At 30.6% G+C, this 16,705-nt stretch overlaps 1 protein-coding gene across 1 annotated transcript; it reads right to left on the bottom strand.

The window, feature by feature from the left end:
• Nucleotides 1-2,313: 2,313 nt before the first annotated feature.
• On the bottom strand, nt 2,314-9,702 carry LOC123302511 (SHC-transforming protein 4). The gene is made up of 5 exons (XM_044885464.1): nt 9,428-9,702; nt 8,542-8,612; nt 6,822-7,552; nt 4,735-4,946; nt 2,314-3,566 (listed from the first exon to the last, which is right to left on the bottom strand). Exons 1-5 carry the CDS (start codon nt 9,611-9,613, stop codon nt 3,420-3,422), a joined length of 1,347 nt encoding a protein of 448 aa, XP_044741399.1. The 5' UTR covers nt 9,614-9,702; the 3' UTR covers nt 2,314-3,419.
• Between the last annotated feature and the right edge of the window lie 7,003 nt (nt 9,703-16,705).

Genomic DNA, 16,705 nt, shown 5'->3' with positions numbered 1-16,705 from the left:
AATTATTTCAGAACGGCTGAAAATTTTCATAGCTGATGTAGCAAGACTTTTCTTTTAGATTCCCTGGAAAATTTTTAATTGCGCGACAAGCTTAAAATTGATGAAAATTCATTCATAGGTTGACGACTGTTTTGGACGAATTAAAGCCATAAAATATAACACCTCTCAAATGCCCAACCATTCTGAAACGATTGTCAAATACGTGGCCCTAGACTAATTATTAATTAAAATTAATTCGATTATTAATATAAACAGACATATAAGAATATAAAATATTTTTAAAAAAAGAAGTAGAACTCAAAAATGAGTAAAAATTAATTAAAAAATCATTGATTATATTAGTAATTAATAAAGCCTATTTTACAATTGAAGATGTACTTGTATGTCGTTTCGATGTTATTGAAGTTATACTTTTTTAGGTTTATGAAAAAAATATCACGAGTGAATTTTTACGATGCGCGCGCACAGGGTGACGCGAAAACTACATGTTCAAGTCGGTTACAATTTTTTAACACCATGAAGTTAGTCTATAAACGAAATACCACTCACAATAGACAAGAATATATAAATGGTAGATTAAGTGTCATCTATGAACACAATAGATAGGTTAAAGTAGTTCGGCCGTCACGTGACTAGTCAAGTTGCCAAATAATTTATATTTATTGAATTTAAATCTAAATTATGAATAAAATTAATAAACAATGACAATGAAAGTCTTCGTATCACGGAAATGTAATAAAATTATTTGAAAATATCGTAAAAGATGAAATTTATACGTCAATTTGACTATTTAAATGATTGAGCTCGTCATGATTATAATAATCTGCGGATAAATTCGGATCGCTGCCCCTATCACCCCCGCCATGCCACTAACTATGGCACTGGTGACAGCATAACCTAATTATTACAAATTTATTTTTTATTGATAAACAAGTAATATTTCAAAAGATTATCCATGACAATTTCTTTGTAAAACTTAATTCATTCATGAAAAAAAAAAAAAAAAAAAACAAATGTCGATCACTTTGAAAGTTTCTTCAGAAAAAATTGACAATCCTGCGATTTCCGACTCTACCCAAAGCTTCAATCAGCTGTTACCAGCAATGCAACGTAATGTCTGACATCCGCCTCAGAAAAACCTCAAAAACCAAAGTTTTTTTGTGTTTCCTTCTTGGAATGCGCCGCAAGGTAATGTTTTTTTTTCATAAACAAAATCTATGATAAATTTTCTTCAAGATGAAAACTTTTTTGAATTTCAATCACCGATTAATTTTTGTAAAATTAACATTATTGTGAGTTCTTCCATAAGGTACTGTGTTAAAAATCACACTTTCAAAATGAAATAATTCACAATTTTGCCCTGCAAGAGCTCCCCCTCCCAAAACTATATTGTAATCAAGGGATTTTGAACTATCATTTACCGGAAAAAAATGAACATTCACCGTATTTGCTCAAACAACCGAACTACTTTAACTGGAGTATGTATCTTTTTTTTTTTTTTTGTTCCGGCATTTTGATGTATTGAACTAGAATGTCATGTATTGTAAACAAATGGCAAGTGAAAACATCCTGGGTAACAAAAATGACGAAACACTCATCTCTTCAATGATATATAGTTTCAGATCGTCTATAGTTTAAGTCCACGGGCGTTATAACACCTTACCTAAATAGGTCGTCAGCCCTTGGACTAAGACATATGTTTACAATTGTAAAATTGGCTTTAATAATATTAATTGAACAAATGTAAGAAAAATTAACAGCACCGTTTCGTTTTTATTTTAATAAAATTCATAAAAACCGTAAAGTGGGAAGGGGGGTGTTAGCGTGAAAATAATCTTAAAAAAAGAAAATTCGTTGTTTTTATATTTTGTATTTAGCACTTGGAATAGGAACGCTGAGTAGGTAACTTAGAATTTTCTTAGGTTCACTTATAAAATTTGAGTTTTTCAGTTATATCAATTTTGTGTACAGGTTTCAAAATAAACTACTTATCCGATTAAAATTTTTCATATTAGTAATTGATGTAATTGAATTTTCATGAGACGTAATTGTAGCTGTTGGAGTCTAGTCTAACATAATCAAAATTAAATCAGATACGGATGATCGATAAATGAGCTTTTAGTGTTTAGTGAAGTGACTCCTAGTTGTCAGGTTATGTTAGGTTAAGTTAGAGTGGCTGACCTAGAGTGGGACACACTTAGATCATAAGGTCCGTTGTGACACCGAAAAAGAGTTGACTCATCCCCGGCCACTACTACATGAACCATTTGGAGATGTTTAACAACAGCAGAAGAGCTTTTACGTCGACTCAAGTAAGTCCATCTCCTCATGGCAAAAGCTGAGCAGTGACAGAGAAGATGAGACATTGTTTCCTCCTCCTCACCACTGTGACAGCTCCTGTAGTAGTCGTGATAAACTGCCAGACCCAGGCGTTAGGTGTCAGTTTTAGTAAATATTAGTAAACATATTTCTTATTTTTTTATAATCCCAAAATTTGCATCGGAACAGTTTAATAAGTTAGATAATAACATTCAATTCATTCGAATTTGATTTAATATAGTCTATTTCATTTAGTTTGGAAATAATTATAAATTAGTTTGCAACTATCATTTAATTTCAGTTAGTTGAGTTTAATTGCAAAATAGAATATCGAAAGATATTTAGTGATTATTACGGAACATTTAATTTAGTTAATTTAATATCAACAATTATAGAAAATAAGTGAATTCGGACCACACTCCAATTTGGCGGCAAACAACATCTTCAAGCCTATAATTGGTGATGCGCCGAATATTTCCTCTTTCCCGCTTTTATCCTAAATCAGTTTTTTATTAGTTAGACAGTCCACCCGGACGTTGCAAGTGGTAGGCACGCCCAGTAGCTACTAAGTTTAAATTAAAAATTATCCAAAACGTCTTTTTATCTTACTTTTTGATAAAAGCATGCCGACTTTACGTTAAAAAATTACCTGGTTTCATATTGTCATTTGTTTAAATCTTTAGTTTAAAGATTCTTTGAAATTTCGTCCCCCTCCTCCTTAAACATTTATATAAATTTTATTAAAATAATTTAGAGTTACTTAAGTAAGAGTTAGTTAGTACAATGAATTTTTAATTCAACCATAATTAATAATGGTTGGCATTTATATTAAAAAATATTTGGCTAAAAATGGCGTCATTGTCTTAAACTCCCACTAAAAGAACCCTAAAAAAATTACAACTAACGACTAATCCAATTAATGAATAATCAGGATGCCTAGCTAAAAATTCTCGCTTGCATTGAGTATCCAAAAAATCATACCCTTTTCTTAAATTCATTCCTAACTTGTAAACATTTCTTTTTCCAGTCTAAAATTTCGTGACATCCTGGTACAATAAATACCAATAAACATTTAGGTTAAAATTTGACTCTTTTTTTTTTTAATTGGTTGTAGGTAATGAATAAGATCGAGCAATTGGGGTGCGCAGAACCAGAGCACTTTCCGCTGAAATAATTGGTAATTGATTCTCACAATGGTATTTGATTAAATGACTCACGTTCTCAAACATTCGATCTTTGGTTCGAACCTAAAAAAATAAATATTGTTTTACAATTTTTAGATACAAATTTTATCTTGAAAATTAGAAGCAGGTTATTTAAAATTTTCTTGGCTGTTTTTGATGTCTCGTAATTCTTCAAACATTACAGAAAAATGCTATGCCTAAGATTTCGAAATATTGATTGAGAAACAAATCATTTAAGAGTTCAATCTCAGAGACTTTTTTGGAGTTCACTCCTTAAGAATCGATTTTCATATAAGGCGCCCGGTATGAAAACAATATGAGGAGTAAAAATCGATAATCGGGAAAAATAGACCGAAAATTTTATAAACCCGAAGTGCTGTTGTAATTATGACTTGCTTGAGTTGAGTTTGTCGACTATAGACGAGTTGGTTTGGTTCTGCAAGTTTTTAGCCGTTGCGTTCAAAAATGGGACACTATTACAAAAATTCTGACAAATTTTGCGGATACGGAAAGCTAAGTTGGAACTTAAAACGTACCTAAGAACAATCTAAATTTAATTACCTTTTTCCTTAAAGTATTTTTCAAACTGAACCGATTTTGAAGAACACCGCCAATTTTTTAATTTTTATGGGGTACGGAACCTTAAATTCGCAATTGAAACATAAACGCACAAAAATCAAAATCAGTTCATCCGTTTAGGCGCAACGATGCCACAGATAGACAGGCAGACACACACACATAGCGGTAAAATTTGTAACACTCTTTTTTTTTGGTTCGGAAATAAAAAAAATGCTTAAAAAATGAAACGTTACAACAATTTCAAAAAAAAAATACTGAAGCAATTTGGTCAATTTTTAACAGTGAAAAAGTTCAAAATAGAGCAAGTATGTTAGTAGCGATGTATTTTGGTGATTTAGAAAAGTGCGTTTTTGATAAATGTCCTTACGTTCTTATTTAATAACCATAGCTCGAGTCGGAGAACTATCCCGAACCAACGCAATTCAATTTCTTTATTTCTTAGAATCTGTAAATTCTAAGAAGTAAAGAACTTGAAACTAAAGAACTAAAAAAAAAGGTTTTTGTGGATAGATTTCTATTACGAGGGTGCTAATTTTTTAAACTATCTACGAACGCAAAATTTTTTAATCCGCCTCTGAGGAAAGAACATTTATAATAAAATGTGATAGAAGAATCCTTCCCGAATATCCTTTATTCAATGATATATACTTACAGCTCCTTCAGGATCAATTAACAAAAGATGTTTCTTAGTATTATGTTGCATTCCTGTAAGAACATATTGGCCAGATGAGCCTTGTGATTCACGTACTAAAAAGTCACCGTCTTTTTGTAATAATGCTTCAGCTTCGGCACGACTAATTGCACCATGATACCATATTTCACGCCATAGTTGTGCTCTTTGAGTATCTTCATGACCAAATGGATCTAAACAACAGAAATTGATTTTAACTGGATACAATTTTACTAAAATGACTATAATAAAAACCTAGCTGATGCCCGATCGCTTCGCTAGACCATTTCAAGTCCAAATTTGGAAGTTTTACAAGACACAAAATATTTCCACTGTCTTCTGTGGTCATATTTTCATTAAATGCAGCTTAAAATTCATTATCATAAGATTATTACAAAAAATAAAAAAAAAAAAAAAAAAAACAGCATCTCGATAGACTCGAAAATTGCTTATAGTATTTAAAAATAAATTAGTCACTTTTTCGAATTTAGATAACTTTTTATTTTCATTAAATTTAGCTTAAAATGATCACTGAATTAAAAATGAACGAGCGCCAGGACAATTTTGGATAAAAGGGTTGTTTTTTTTTACTAAGCCTAAATCAATTCTGAAAATTTTAGCCCGATTATTTAAATAATTAAATGATTTCAAATGGTAAAACGGTAGATGGATGATATGTTTTCATCGATTTTTCCAAAACTAGTCGGTTTAACTGTAAAAAAAATATTTAAATTAAGTGAATGAAAACTAGCAGACAATTGTAGCAGACAAATTTATTCTGCTCTCAAGAATATACGAAACTCCCTGTACATCATTACAAAATTTGAAAAAACCCAAATATTATCTCTATATATTATAAATGCCAAAGTAAGCATGTTTGTTTGTTTGTTTTTTTTTTTCACGCTAAAACTAGCGAATTGTTTTTAATGAAACTGTAGGGCAATATAGCTGATATATCAGAATAACACATGAGATATAATTTATAAAGACATACTGATTAAAAAAAAATTAAAAAATTAATTTAATTTGAAATTACCATAAATTACAGATTTCTGTAAGAGTAGTCATTTGTCATTACCATAAATTACAGATTTCTGTAAAAATAGTCAATATAAAAAATTTTACGGCCATCTTTTCTGATATACTCCATGAATAATAACGACTATTATACATTTAAAAAAATAGAAAACCATACATATATTTTACCAGTGTAAAACAATCCTTACCATTATTTCGAGTGTGAGAGAAAAGGGATAAGCGAGAGCAATCTTTATCAATGTTTACTTTTAAACCCAGCGAAACGGGTGGATATCACTCTAGTTGAAAATAATAAATTTTTATGACTTTATACTTAAATAATAATGTTTTAAAAATTAACGAGTTTCTAAAGTGGTGAAATCCTCGTTTATAGAGACTGTTAGTATGGATTACCAAGATTCGTGGAGATGAGTTTGAAAAACCAAAGCTATTTTTCAGAACTCTAGGAATTGGGGCTGAAGCTAACAGACAATTTTTAAAATTCGTTAAAAATAATTTATAGGTTTTCCTCCCTCACAATTCTTATTGAGAAAAGTTTCTTTAGTATATAATTAATCAAATAAAATCAAAATCGATAGGGAGAAAAATCATTAACTTGGTTTTTCAACCCTCATCGCCACGGATCCCGGTATTCCATAATTAGAGTTTCTATAAAAGTGGTTTGCACCACCTTAGAAAACTGAAACGATCAGAAAATTTTTTTAAGTAAATAAATAATCAATTTTAATAAGAATTGTGAAGAAGGAAAATTCATAAATGCCTTTTAACGAATGTTAAAAATATCCAGCACCAAATTCAAGGATCCCGAAAAATAGCTTTACATCACTTTAATATCGAAAATTTCGTTTTATTATTTAGCTTTCGATATTTCGAAAGCCTAGGTAGATATCGAAAAATTTTATTATTATTTTTCGTCTACATTCATGAAGTTATTACAAAACTCATAAGGTTCAAATAATTTCAAGCCTAAGTCTAAAATTGCCTTGGCGCTCGTACTATTAACAAGTGTTTAAGAAGTATATTATACTTACGCATATCGAATATATCTTTAACTGGTTGAGTGGAAGATGATGTATCAATCGCATTATCGTTAACGTAATTATGTTCTTGTAACAACGACGAAGCCGTTGGATTATGTGGAGGTACTGTTTGTACCGGACTATGTAAATCAATTAAATTATGATTCGTATTATGTTGCTGCAACAGCTGTGTATCGTGTTTCTGTTGATTTGGTAACGGTGGGACTGGGGGTGGACCCATTTCCGGTGGTACTTTTCCCGGTAAGTCATTATAATAATCACGATCAACATTATTCGTGCTAACGTTACTATGCCGTAAACTGGATAATGCTAACATAACATTTGGTGGTTTTGTCATGAATTGTTTAAATCGTAAATCGAATGCTTGCCCAATTGTTGCGATTATTTCCTGTGCTAATCCACCACCACATTCTAGCACGTAGCATGCTCGCCATTCTTGTAAATTTTTTGCAACGTATGCAACGAAATCAAGTGTATCTGTGTCTCCACCCGAAGCGAATGATATTCTTGGCATGTCGTGTCGTACAATGACTTGTCCACTGTGCAGCGCGGATAGAACTAAGCATCCACTTGAAATTGTGAGATTCACATCAGCACCAGCATGTTCCATTCGAGGCCTTTCTCCTAATAATTTTGATATACTGTTACTAGAACTCCTTAAAGATGATTTGTTTGTGGCTGTTTTTAAACCTGCAGCTTCGCAAACTCGTCGTATACATTCCCTAAAAACACATTTTAATAATTTTAGTGTAATATCTAATCTGAGGCGACAAGAAATTTAATTTTTGCAGAACCATTGAATCCAACATCATTCGCCATCTGAAGTCGTCAATTATCTTTGAATACAGATTTCTTCTTGATCGGATGGCGAAGTAAACCCCCTTCCGAGCCGTATCTTTACACGGGTGGATCAAGATCCGAAATTCAATCTGGTGCGGGGGTTTATAGTTCAAGAGTAAAAGATTTGATTCTTCTTTATCAATACGCGACAGTTTTTCAAGCAGAATATGTTTGAAGGTGTCCAAATCTGTCACACGAATGGTTACAGGGGTATCATATCAGCATTTTCTCAGAAAATCAGACCGCACTTCGGGCCCTTGAAGCTAAGACTTCAATTGAGAATAAGCTATAAATGCTTCGAGGAATTGGATCGCCTGGCATTGAATAACACAGTCAGGGTGATCTGGGTACCAGACCACTATGGCGTCCAATCAGATTCCAATCGAGCATAGTCTCTGAATAGTTCGAGGAACTGAGCCACCTGGCACTCTGGCATTAAAGGAAACAAGACAGCGGAATCAACGAGTAGCTACGACATAGCCACAGCAGGAACATTTGACTGTGTTCGGTTAAAACTCAACAGAATACAGTTAAGAACGAACTCTTGACAGGATATTGTCGGTTGAACTACAACCTATATAACTTGGGGACCTCAGATGATTCCTCTAGAACCTGTATGGGCGACGATGAAACTTCCATACATGTTATTGGCACCTACAAGGAATCAGATATGGAATATTTGAATCCGAAACCTTGGGAGGCATGTAACAGGCAACTTAAGTGTAATAAAATCCAGATAAAACCTTCCCAACGAAAAAGATATTGGTTATATTAAAGAGGTAATATTGCTCTCAAATAAATTATACCTATAGATTATTCATTTATGTCGCCTCGAAAACTATAAAATTATGGATAAAAAATAGAAACTTACTTTGCAACCTTTGATCGAACTTCAAATTCAAGATCTTTCATAGACGTATTCACTTCTAGGCAACCAATGTACTAAAATAAGAAAAAAAAAGTCATTTTATGTATAAAATATATAGTCGAACTTCGCTAATTCGAAATATCAGTTAAATTTTTTTTTTTAACTAAATAATTTGTAGTCTTGAGGGGCTAAAAGACTTAAATACATAATTCGAGAAAATGATAGTGGATAGATGAGCCTTTTGTTTTAGTAAAAATCATCTTTGCAGTAAGAACTTCATCCAAATTTATTTTTAAAAAGTAGGTCTGAAGAAAAGGCGAATATAGCGTGATGATTACAGAGGAGAGACATGGAGAATAAGTAAGTGAAGAGAGTAGAAAGAAAATAGGGAAAGACCCGAGGTCGAGGGGTCTACGTAAGCTAGCAACCGTATACAAGGAAACGTAACATAAATTTTAAATATCTACCATAAGTATTTAGATTTTTCCCTATCTTACAAAAAAGACATGTTTCTGGTATAACTTTTGCCGTTATTAAAATAAAACTCTGCGCTCCCTAGTTAAGACAAAATTAATCCCCAGCAACGACGTTAAAAAAAAGTCAGCATAAAATTTTAAAAACCTTACGTAAGTATTTTCCAATTTGCGTATATTTTTGGTCTATCTCTTATTAAAATTAAAATAAAACTCCGTGTCCCTGGTTAACAAAAGCTAAATTAATGCTACCAAAAAGTTTTGAAAGTCTACCAAACGTATGTGTTTTTGGTCTCCAAACGTATGTTTTTCTAGTCATTGTTATGAAAAAACTCAAAAGTACCTAAATTCTTATTAATCGCAACTTCCTTATGCTTGTCTATTTTCGACTAAAATAATTAATTCAATATACTTACTCGAACAACATAGCTAACACCTTCCTTAGCAATCGCCGATTGTAAACTTGAATTATTATGATGTAAATGTGAACTTGTAGCACGATTTAAAAAATTACTCGAATAAAAATTTGGTATGTGATCACCGAAATTTAATGAATTACTATTACTAGAAAATTCACGAGCACTACGTGATGTCGAAGTCATCTTGATTAATTTATTTAATCAATTTTTAAAAAAAATTTAAATTAAAACACTTTCATTATTTCAAGTTGCTATGAAAATTATGGACGCGATTATTTAATAATTTTAAATGGATGGAATATGAATTACAATGTTGATAATAAATTTCTGGAAATATAAATATTCACCCAATGTTTATGAATCATACATCACTTATTTCAATTCTTTTATATGCACTGAAATATTTTAATTTGATTTGCATTCAAATTAACAATTTATTTATTTCAAAAAATATGATATTATAATAAAAATATTTTGTTATTAAATTATTTTTAATTACAATTAATTAATAATATAGATTATTTTGATCTGTCATATTATGTATTAACACTCAAAGTCAAAATACTAGAATGCAGTCATGTATTCACAGACTCTTACTATATATAGACTGATTTAAAAGAAAAATGTAACCAAAATATAAAGAGGTGCTTACATAATCAAAGAAATTGGACAAAGTTTTTTGATACTCCCAAAACTTGGGTAGTGCAAGCACCCAAACCAACTTTGACAGAAAAATACTTGGATGAAATCAGACTTGCTACTAATTTTTAATTATCATTATACACAAATTTAAAAATGAATTAATTATTTCAATTAAAATATATAGATAAAATATTGCAGCTAACTATCTAAGTTTTACTAATTTCATTAAAGAAATTAAGGCGCAATTATACTGAGGCAACTTCTGGCAACAATAAATATGCAGCATTGACGCATGCTACACTCAGTCTTTAAATAGAAGTAACACAAAGCGACAAATAATATGTCTCCTTGCCGCATGCTACAAGTTGAGTGTTGTTGCCTGTCGATTGCGTCATCTCTCGACATGAATCCACGTGTCGAACAGTGTCGTCGCCAACAGTGAACGGATCCGTGCGGCTTTTAGCATGCAACCTGGAATGAACAAACGTACTGAAAATCGTCTTTACTCATCCGCGTGGAATTTCGAAATAAAGCATCATCGTCAATAACGAACTTGTTGTACAAATTATACTGAATTTCTTGATCATCCACATATCCTTTCTTCTGCAATATCGTAGCGTTTTTCTTTTCCTTTTACGATTCAAATCGATTATCAAATAAGCAGCTGTCGCGATTTTTTGCAATGATATGGTGTACCAAACTGGAGTTGTCTGATTGGAATCGCTTTAACCGCATGCCACACACATGTTTGTCCCACATTTTCGTACGCCTAGAATAGGTAACAATTGGTAACAAATATCGAGCCACATGTCGTTCAGTGTTGCCTCAATGGAATTGCGCCTTTATAGATAAATAATATCTCGAATATTCTTCTATATCAATTTTTTGGATTATGTAAACGTACCCTAACATAGATTGCCACTTGTATTTGAAAAGGCGTATTGTTTTAATTGTACATAATCCTTCATCGTTATACATTATTAAATTCTCATCCTTACATGTTGTTACACGTTATAAATAAATGCAGCTAAAGTTCTATCAAACCAAGGTAGTAATGAACAAGAGATATATATGTATGTACACTCATATCTATGCTCTCTCTTTCTCAATGCCACTTTGATTTGATAGAACTATACCAGGTAGATTAACAATATGATATGGCTATTTGCACGAAACGGGAGGCAAGCTATGCAATTTAGAGGGTGTTATTTTGAAGTGGTCTATATTGTATTAGAAGTATGTAGGCGTTAGTATTATTCGTATTATTTATTTGTTTGATAATAAAACATGGAACAAATAAAGATGTTTGAACGTTATTTTCACACAAAAAAATTCAAATGATTCCTTATTGAAATGAATCGGAAATCATTTGGAATTAATTAGATATTGATTTTTTGATTTGTTTTTATTGTGATTTATTCAAAATTTTAAATTGGATGAATAGGAATTAATCTAAAAATATAATTTTATCTATTCATTTCTATTAAAAACCGTAAAAAATTTTAAATTGAAACGCATGGAAAAGAATCGGAAATTAAAGGTTGTTTTTTTGTTCACTTGTGAAATGTATTTCAAGAAAAAGGAATCAGAAACTGAAATTATTTTTTCTTATTAATTTTCAGCCATTTAAAAAGCATTTTTGTATGGCTCTGTTATGAAACTGAATTGACGATGACCTAAAAGTCCAGGCCATCAATAGATTTTTTCATTTGATCCCAACAATTTTTATTTTGGTTATTTTTCTTTAGTATAAAATTAGAATCAATCGAGCTACCTACAAATTTTCAACTAACCATCTTTTATACTCCTTGAGAAAAAGGGAACTAAATTTTTGCCCTAATTTAATTTCTCACGGGAAATCAAAGTTATTTACGGAAAAATGTTTCAAACAAAAGTTGTTTTTTATATGAAACAATTTTACATTAAAACTTTTGTTCTTCCTCTTGCGGTTTACAAGAACCCTATGAACCCATGTTGTCAATTTACGAACTCGAACTGACTTTTTGGATCCGGAGCCCGATATAAAAAAAATTCAGCTCGATATCTCTTTCGTTTTTGAGTTATCGTGTTAACGGAAAGAAACGGGAATGGACTAATTAGGTTAATTTTATGAATACTTATATCATAATTTTGTTTGTAGCATCAATAGTTATAAGCGTTAAAAACTTGGGATTTGTTGTATTTAAATTTCAAATGTGCTACACTCAAGAAAGTATAGATGGCAGCAAAGTGTTAAATTTACATGCAACGGAAGTGCACAAAAAATTTTGAGTAGTACATTTAAAATAAAACTTATACGCCTTAGAAGAAAAATGCCTAACACAATTAAAATGAATCAGTCTGTATATTTATATTTGTATTCTGCCAGGATTCTTGTTATAGGCGATGCACAGTGGTTTCAACATAGCGCAAAAAATAAAAAATAAATTTTATCTTCTAGAAAGTCCTAACTTCAATAAAAATATTAATTAAAAATATTTTGTTGATTATTTTCATTTGCATATTATAATATGAAAACTGTAAACATGTATATTACCGTAGAAAAATTCTCAGCTACTCACGCAACTACCATAAGTGAATATCGTTCGAGGAAATACGATTTTTATTTTATTTATTTTTGTAATGGACATTGAAAGTCGATTATCATCCCTATTGATCCCCAATTCGATGTAATTGACCTCCAAGTGAGCAGTGGTGTGCACAAAGATTTTAGACAGGGTAGGCAGAAATTTTTAAAAGAGCTAACTATCCCTGGCGGAAAAAATATTTGAAAAAAGAATAAGTCTTAATAAGTCTTAGGAAACTCTGAAAAAGTCTTAGAAACTTTAAAAAAGTATTAAGAACTCTGAATAACTGCTAATTAGACTAGTCCGAAAACGTTGAGAAATTCAAAGTTCCTAAGACTTTTTCAGAATTTCTTATTCTTTCTTCAAATATTTTTTCCACCAGGGATATAATCAAAAATAATGCATGTTGGTTTTGGTTCATCAAGTAAATAATGATGTAGGTATTTGTAACCACAAATACCCATAGATTGGCTGATTTTATAGGCTTTAAAGAATAGAATTAAATAATAGCAATGAAAATATGGTGGTGTGAGTATACCAATTTTTTCCAAAGGTGCGATACTCAAGGGAAGCTTAAGTATTTTTCATTCAGGAGGCTTCTAAGTGTTTTCCAGTTTTCAAATAGTTAGTAAACAAGGGAAACAAAACAACCGATTGCTGTGTTTGCAAGCTGTCAGCCAATAATATGAATCAGATTATTTTTTGTTGAATTTACGATTGACTTTTCCTTTAGTTTGCATTACTTGCAAATCCGGTGCACAACGAACTTTTACGATCACTTGTTTTTTGTTATCGAAAAAAAGTTTTGAAAACGCATAATTTTTTTTTCTATACACACAAAATTTGAACAAGTTTGGCAGTGAATATTATCCATTCTCTATTATCAACGTTAAAATCTTAAACACCTGATAATATAATCACAAGCAAACCAAAATTATCAACATTCGACTCTACTCAGTATAAAAACAATAAGACGAACTGATCAATCAAACTTGTAGTGTAGGTGTATTTAAATGAATAAGAAAAGAAGCTACTTCGGTAAATGTCGTAATTTGCCGTGTTGTAAAAGACAATGTCTTTTTATGCGTTGATATGTGTGGCATTTTATTATAATCATACGAACGCACACACGTATGACTATGAGTACTCACACATAATATTTAGGCAAGAATAGTTAGTGTCTTTGCCTGGAGGCACTCAGCAGCGCTAGTGCAACGCAATGCGATGTTACTTAAAATTCAATGAACAAGCTGGCATAATTTGTATGCCGTATAGAATTATAGATGATGCCCGTTAAGATTTTGTGTTTATTGATAGTAGATAAATAATATAGATATCAGAATCAGATTATACATATTTGTCTGAATTATGTAGGGTAGGTAGTGTCTTTCTGTATATATTTAATGCACGTCACTGAAAGTGAGTACAAAAAAAATCATTTTTTGATTTTCAAATTAGCAATGGCAACCGTAGTTTGTTGAAATGAAACCGTAACTTCCACTTTTAAAAACCTGAGCCTAAGCAGATATAACCATCATTGAAGCAGCATAGTAGATTTTCTGGGGGTGCATCGTACATTAACTAACCTTGTGCCCTTTAGCTAAGCCCATGAAAGCCACTTGCAAAAATTCTCAAAAAACCGAATAAAAAGTTCTCGAAACAAAGAAGAAAGAAGTTTTCCTAAGAGGACTATTATTAGTATTCTGGCGATTTAGTAAAGTGGTTTTTTGATTAATGTATCCATCTACGTAATTTTCTTAAAGTTTTTCTTAAAGTTTTAGTATAATTATGGAGGTTAAAGATAAGGAGAACTATCTCGTATGGTTGTTTGACTCTAAAAGTGGCAAAAAATAGCAGTAAATAAATTGGCTAGAATGGCGTTAGTGTAGCAAAAGGTGTTTGATGTTAACTTCTCTATACTTCCCTAACAATTTGTTTAGATCTTTATCTTACTCTTATTACTTTTGAGGGTAGAGTATTTTGCTACAGCAGCGCCATATTTTTATTTCTGTTTTTTTTTGGCACTTTTTATACACAAAGATATTCCTTCTTATATCTAATTTCCAGCATATTCTATACATGTTAAGAAATCAATTTATGCAACAACATAAAAAAAAAAACGATTTTTTGAACTCATTCACATGACCACAAAAAAACCAACTAAAAATTAAAAGTAATTAATTAATTAATTATACTGTCCCAAATGATGAAACCGTATTTAATAAAATTTCTAAATAAATAAGATAGTCTCCATGTAAATTATTAGCAAACAACGTAGAAATGGTGAAAATATAATTGCTGACCTGATAAGTATACGCTTTGAAAAACTAATTAATTACATGAAAACTAATCAGTCCCAAATAATAAAATTATATTCCTAAATACTCCCAAACGATTCCCAATTGAATAAGAACAGTTTTAATTAAAAATAAAAATTAACATTTACATAAATTAAAAAATAAATTATTCAGTAATATTTGAATATTGGCGCCATACTGCCATATAACAATTAATGGTTCAGGTGTACAGTTAATTAACATCATCTTTATATTAACTAAATAATAAGTGTAATTAATTAATTATACATTCCCAAACTCTGAAACCGTGTTTATCGTAATTCCCAAATTATTTCCTTTTGAATAACATAAAAATTAAGTTGATTTAATTTCCTACCTGCTAACTATACGCTGAAAAAAGAATCATTAATAGGGTATTATCGTTAGTCAAAAATAAATCATGAAATTTGAAAAAAGTAAAAATTTAAATAAAAATATACTTAAGGATGTATGATCATGACAACAATGTTTGATTTAAAGGCTCAAAATTTGTTTGTAGGTAGTCTTTTACTCAAAGAATATGTGGTTAAATTTTCAGCTTAGGTATCCGTACAAATTTTTAAGAAAAAAGTCATTAAAAATCGATATAAAATACATTGGCTCTAATGGAGGAATCTCAAAAAACGACATATTTTGGAAGTTTTTGATAATTTTCATTTGGAATGAATGAAAACAAATTAAAAAAAAAACTTTTTAATAGAAAGTAAACATATTAGCAATGAATTAGAAAAGAAAAAAACTAAGTGTCACCGTCCATATAAGGGATGGAAGAGCAGGGTAGATTAAGGGTTGAAATTTTTTTAATCTTATTTTCAACTTTGATGATGAATTTTGTTATAACTTCATGAATGTAGACGAAAAATAAAAATAAAATTTTTCGATATGTGTCTTGGTTTTCAAAATATCGAAAGCTAAATAATTAAACAAAATTTTCAATTTTCGATATTTTGAAAATTAAGCCAGATATCGAAAAATTTTATTCTTACTTTTCATCTTATATCGTCAAGTAATAATATAAATTTATCATCAAAATTGAAAATATCTATTTATAAATTTGTGCCCCCACTACCATGCTCATACATCCGGTATGAGTCATAGACCATCAGTTAGTTTAGTGTAGACAGCTGGGTATAATGTATACATAGATAATAAGTATTTATATTTATTATAATCTGATGTCTATGAATATATCTGTCAAACTTATTTGTGTTATTTCATATAGTGATGCCCATATTACATCATAAAATTGGATGCCCGCGTTTTTGACAGTTTAAAAAAGGTTTAAAATTTAATTTAAGTTTTTGGCAAGAAAGCGTGTGTATTTTTCTGAAATAAATTTTTGGTGGCTTTTTATTACCAAAATCAACATTTTAAAGTACTTTTTCAAAAATAGTGGAATACCCTATTACAGGAAAACTAATAATTCTAAAATTCTAAAATTATATTCCCAAATCCTTCCAAACGATTCCCAAATGAATGGAAATAGTTTGAATGATAAATAAAAATTTTAACTGTTAAGCATATGGAGCTTCAAATTATTTTGAGTAAACAAACACACGTGTAAAATTTTATAATGTAAAAAAAAAAACAGCTGACTAAAAACCTGGAACACACATTACTTACCGTTTGATACTGTCCACCATGTACAAACACAGTGATCATATTTGTATTTTCTGAGTTGTTCAAGCCACTGCACTGGTGTTTGGTGGTAGTGAAACAAATAACAGATA

This window comes from Chrysoperla carnea, chromosome X (genome assembly GCF_905475395.1).
Source record: "Chrysoperla carnea chromosome X, inChrCarn1.1, whole genome shotgun sequence".
In the NCBI taxonomy this organism is placed as follows: Eukaryota; Metazoa; Arthropoda; class Insecta; order Neuroptera; family Chrysopidae; genus Chrysoperla; species Chrysoperla carnea.
This window is presented reverse-complemented; position numbering and strand designations above follow the sequence as displayed.

Bases quoted from the DNA above. Each gene is read 5' to 3' on its own strand.
- LOC123302511 (XM_044885464.1), bottom strand. From the start codon at position 9,613: ATGACTTCGACATCACGTAGTGCTCGTGAATTTTCTAGTAATAGTAAT. The intron at 8,613-9,427 runs GTAAGTATATTG...TTCTTATTTTAG, and splicing joins GTGTTAGCTATGTTGTTCGA to TACATTGGTTGCCTAGAAGT. The intron at 7,553-8,541 runs GTAAGTTTCTAT...ATGTGTTTTTAG, and splicing joins GTTCGATCAAAGGTTGCAAA to GGAATGTATACGACGAGTTT.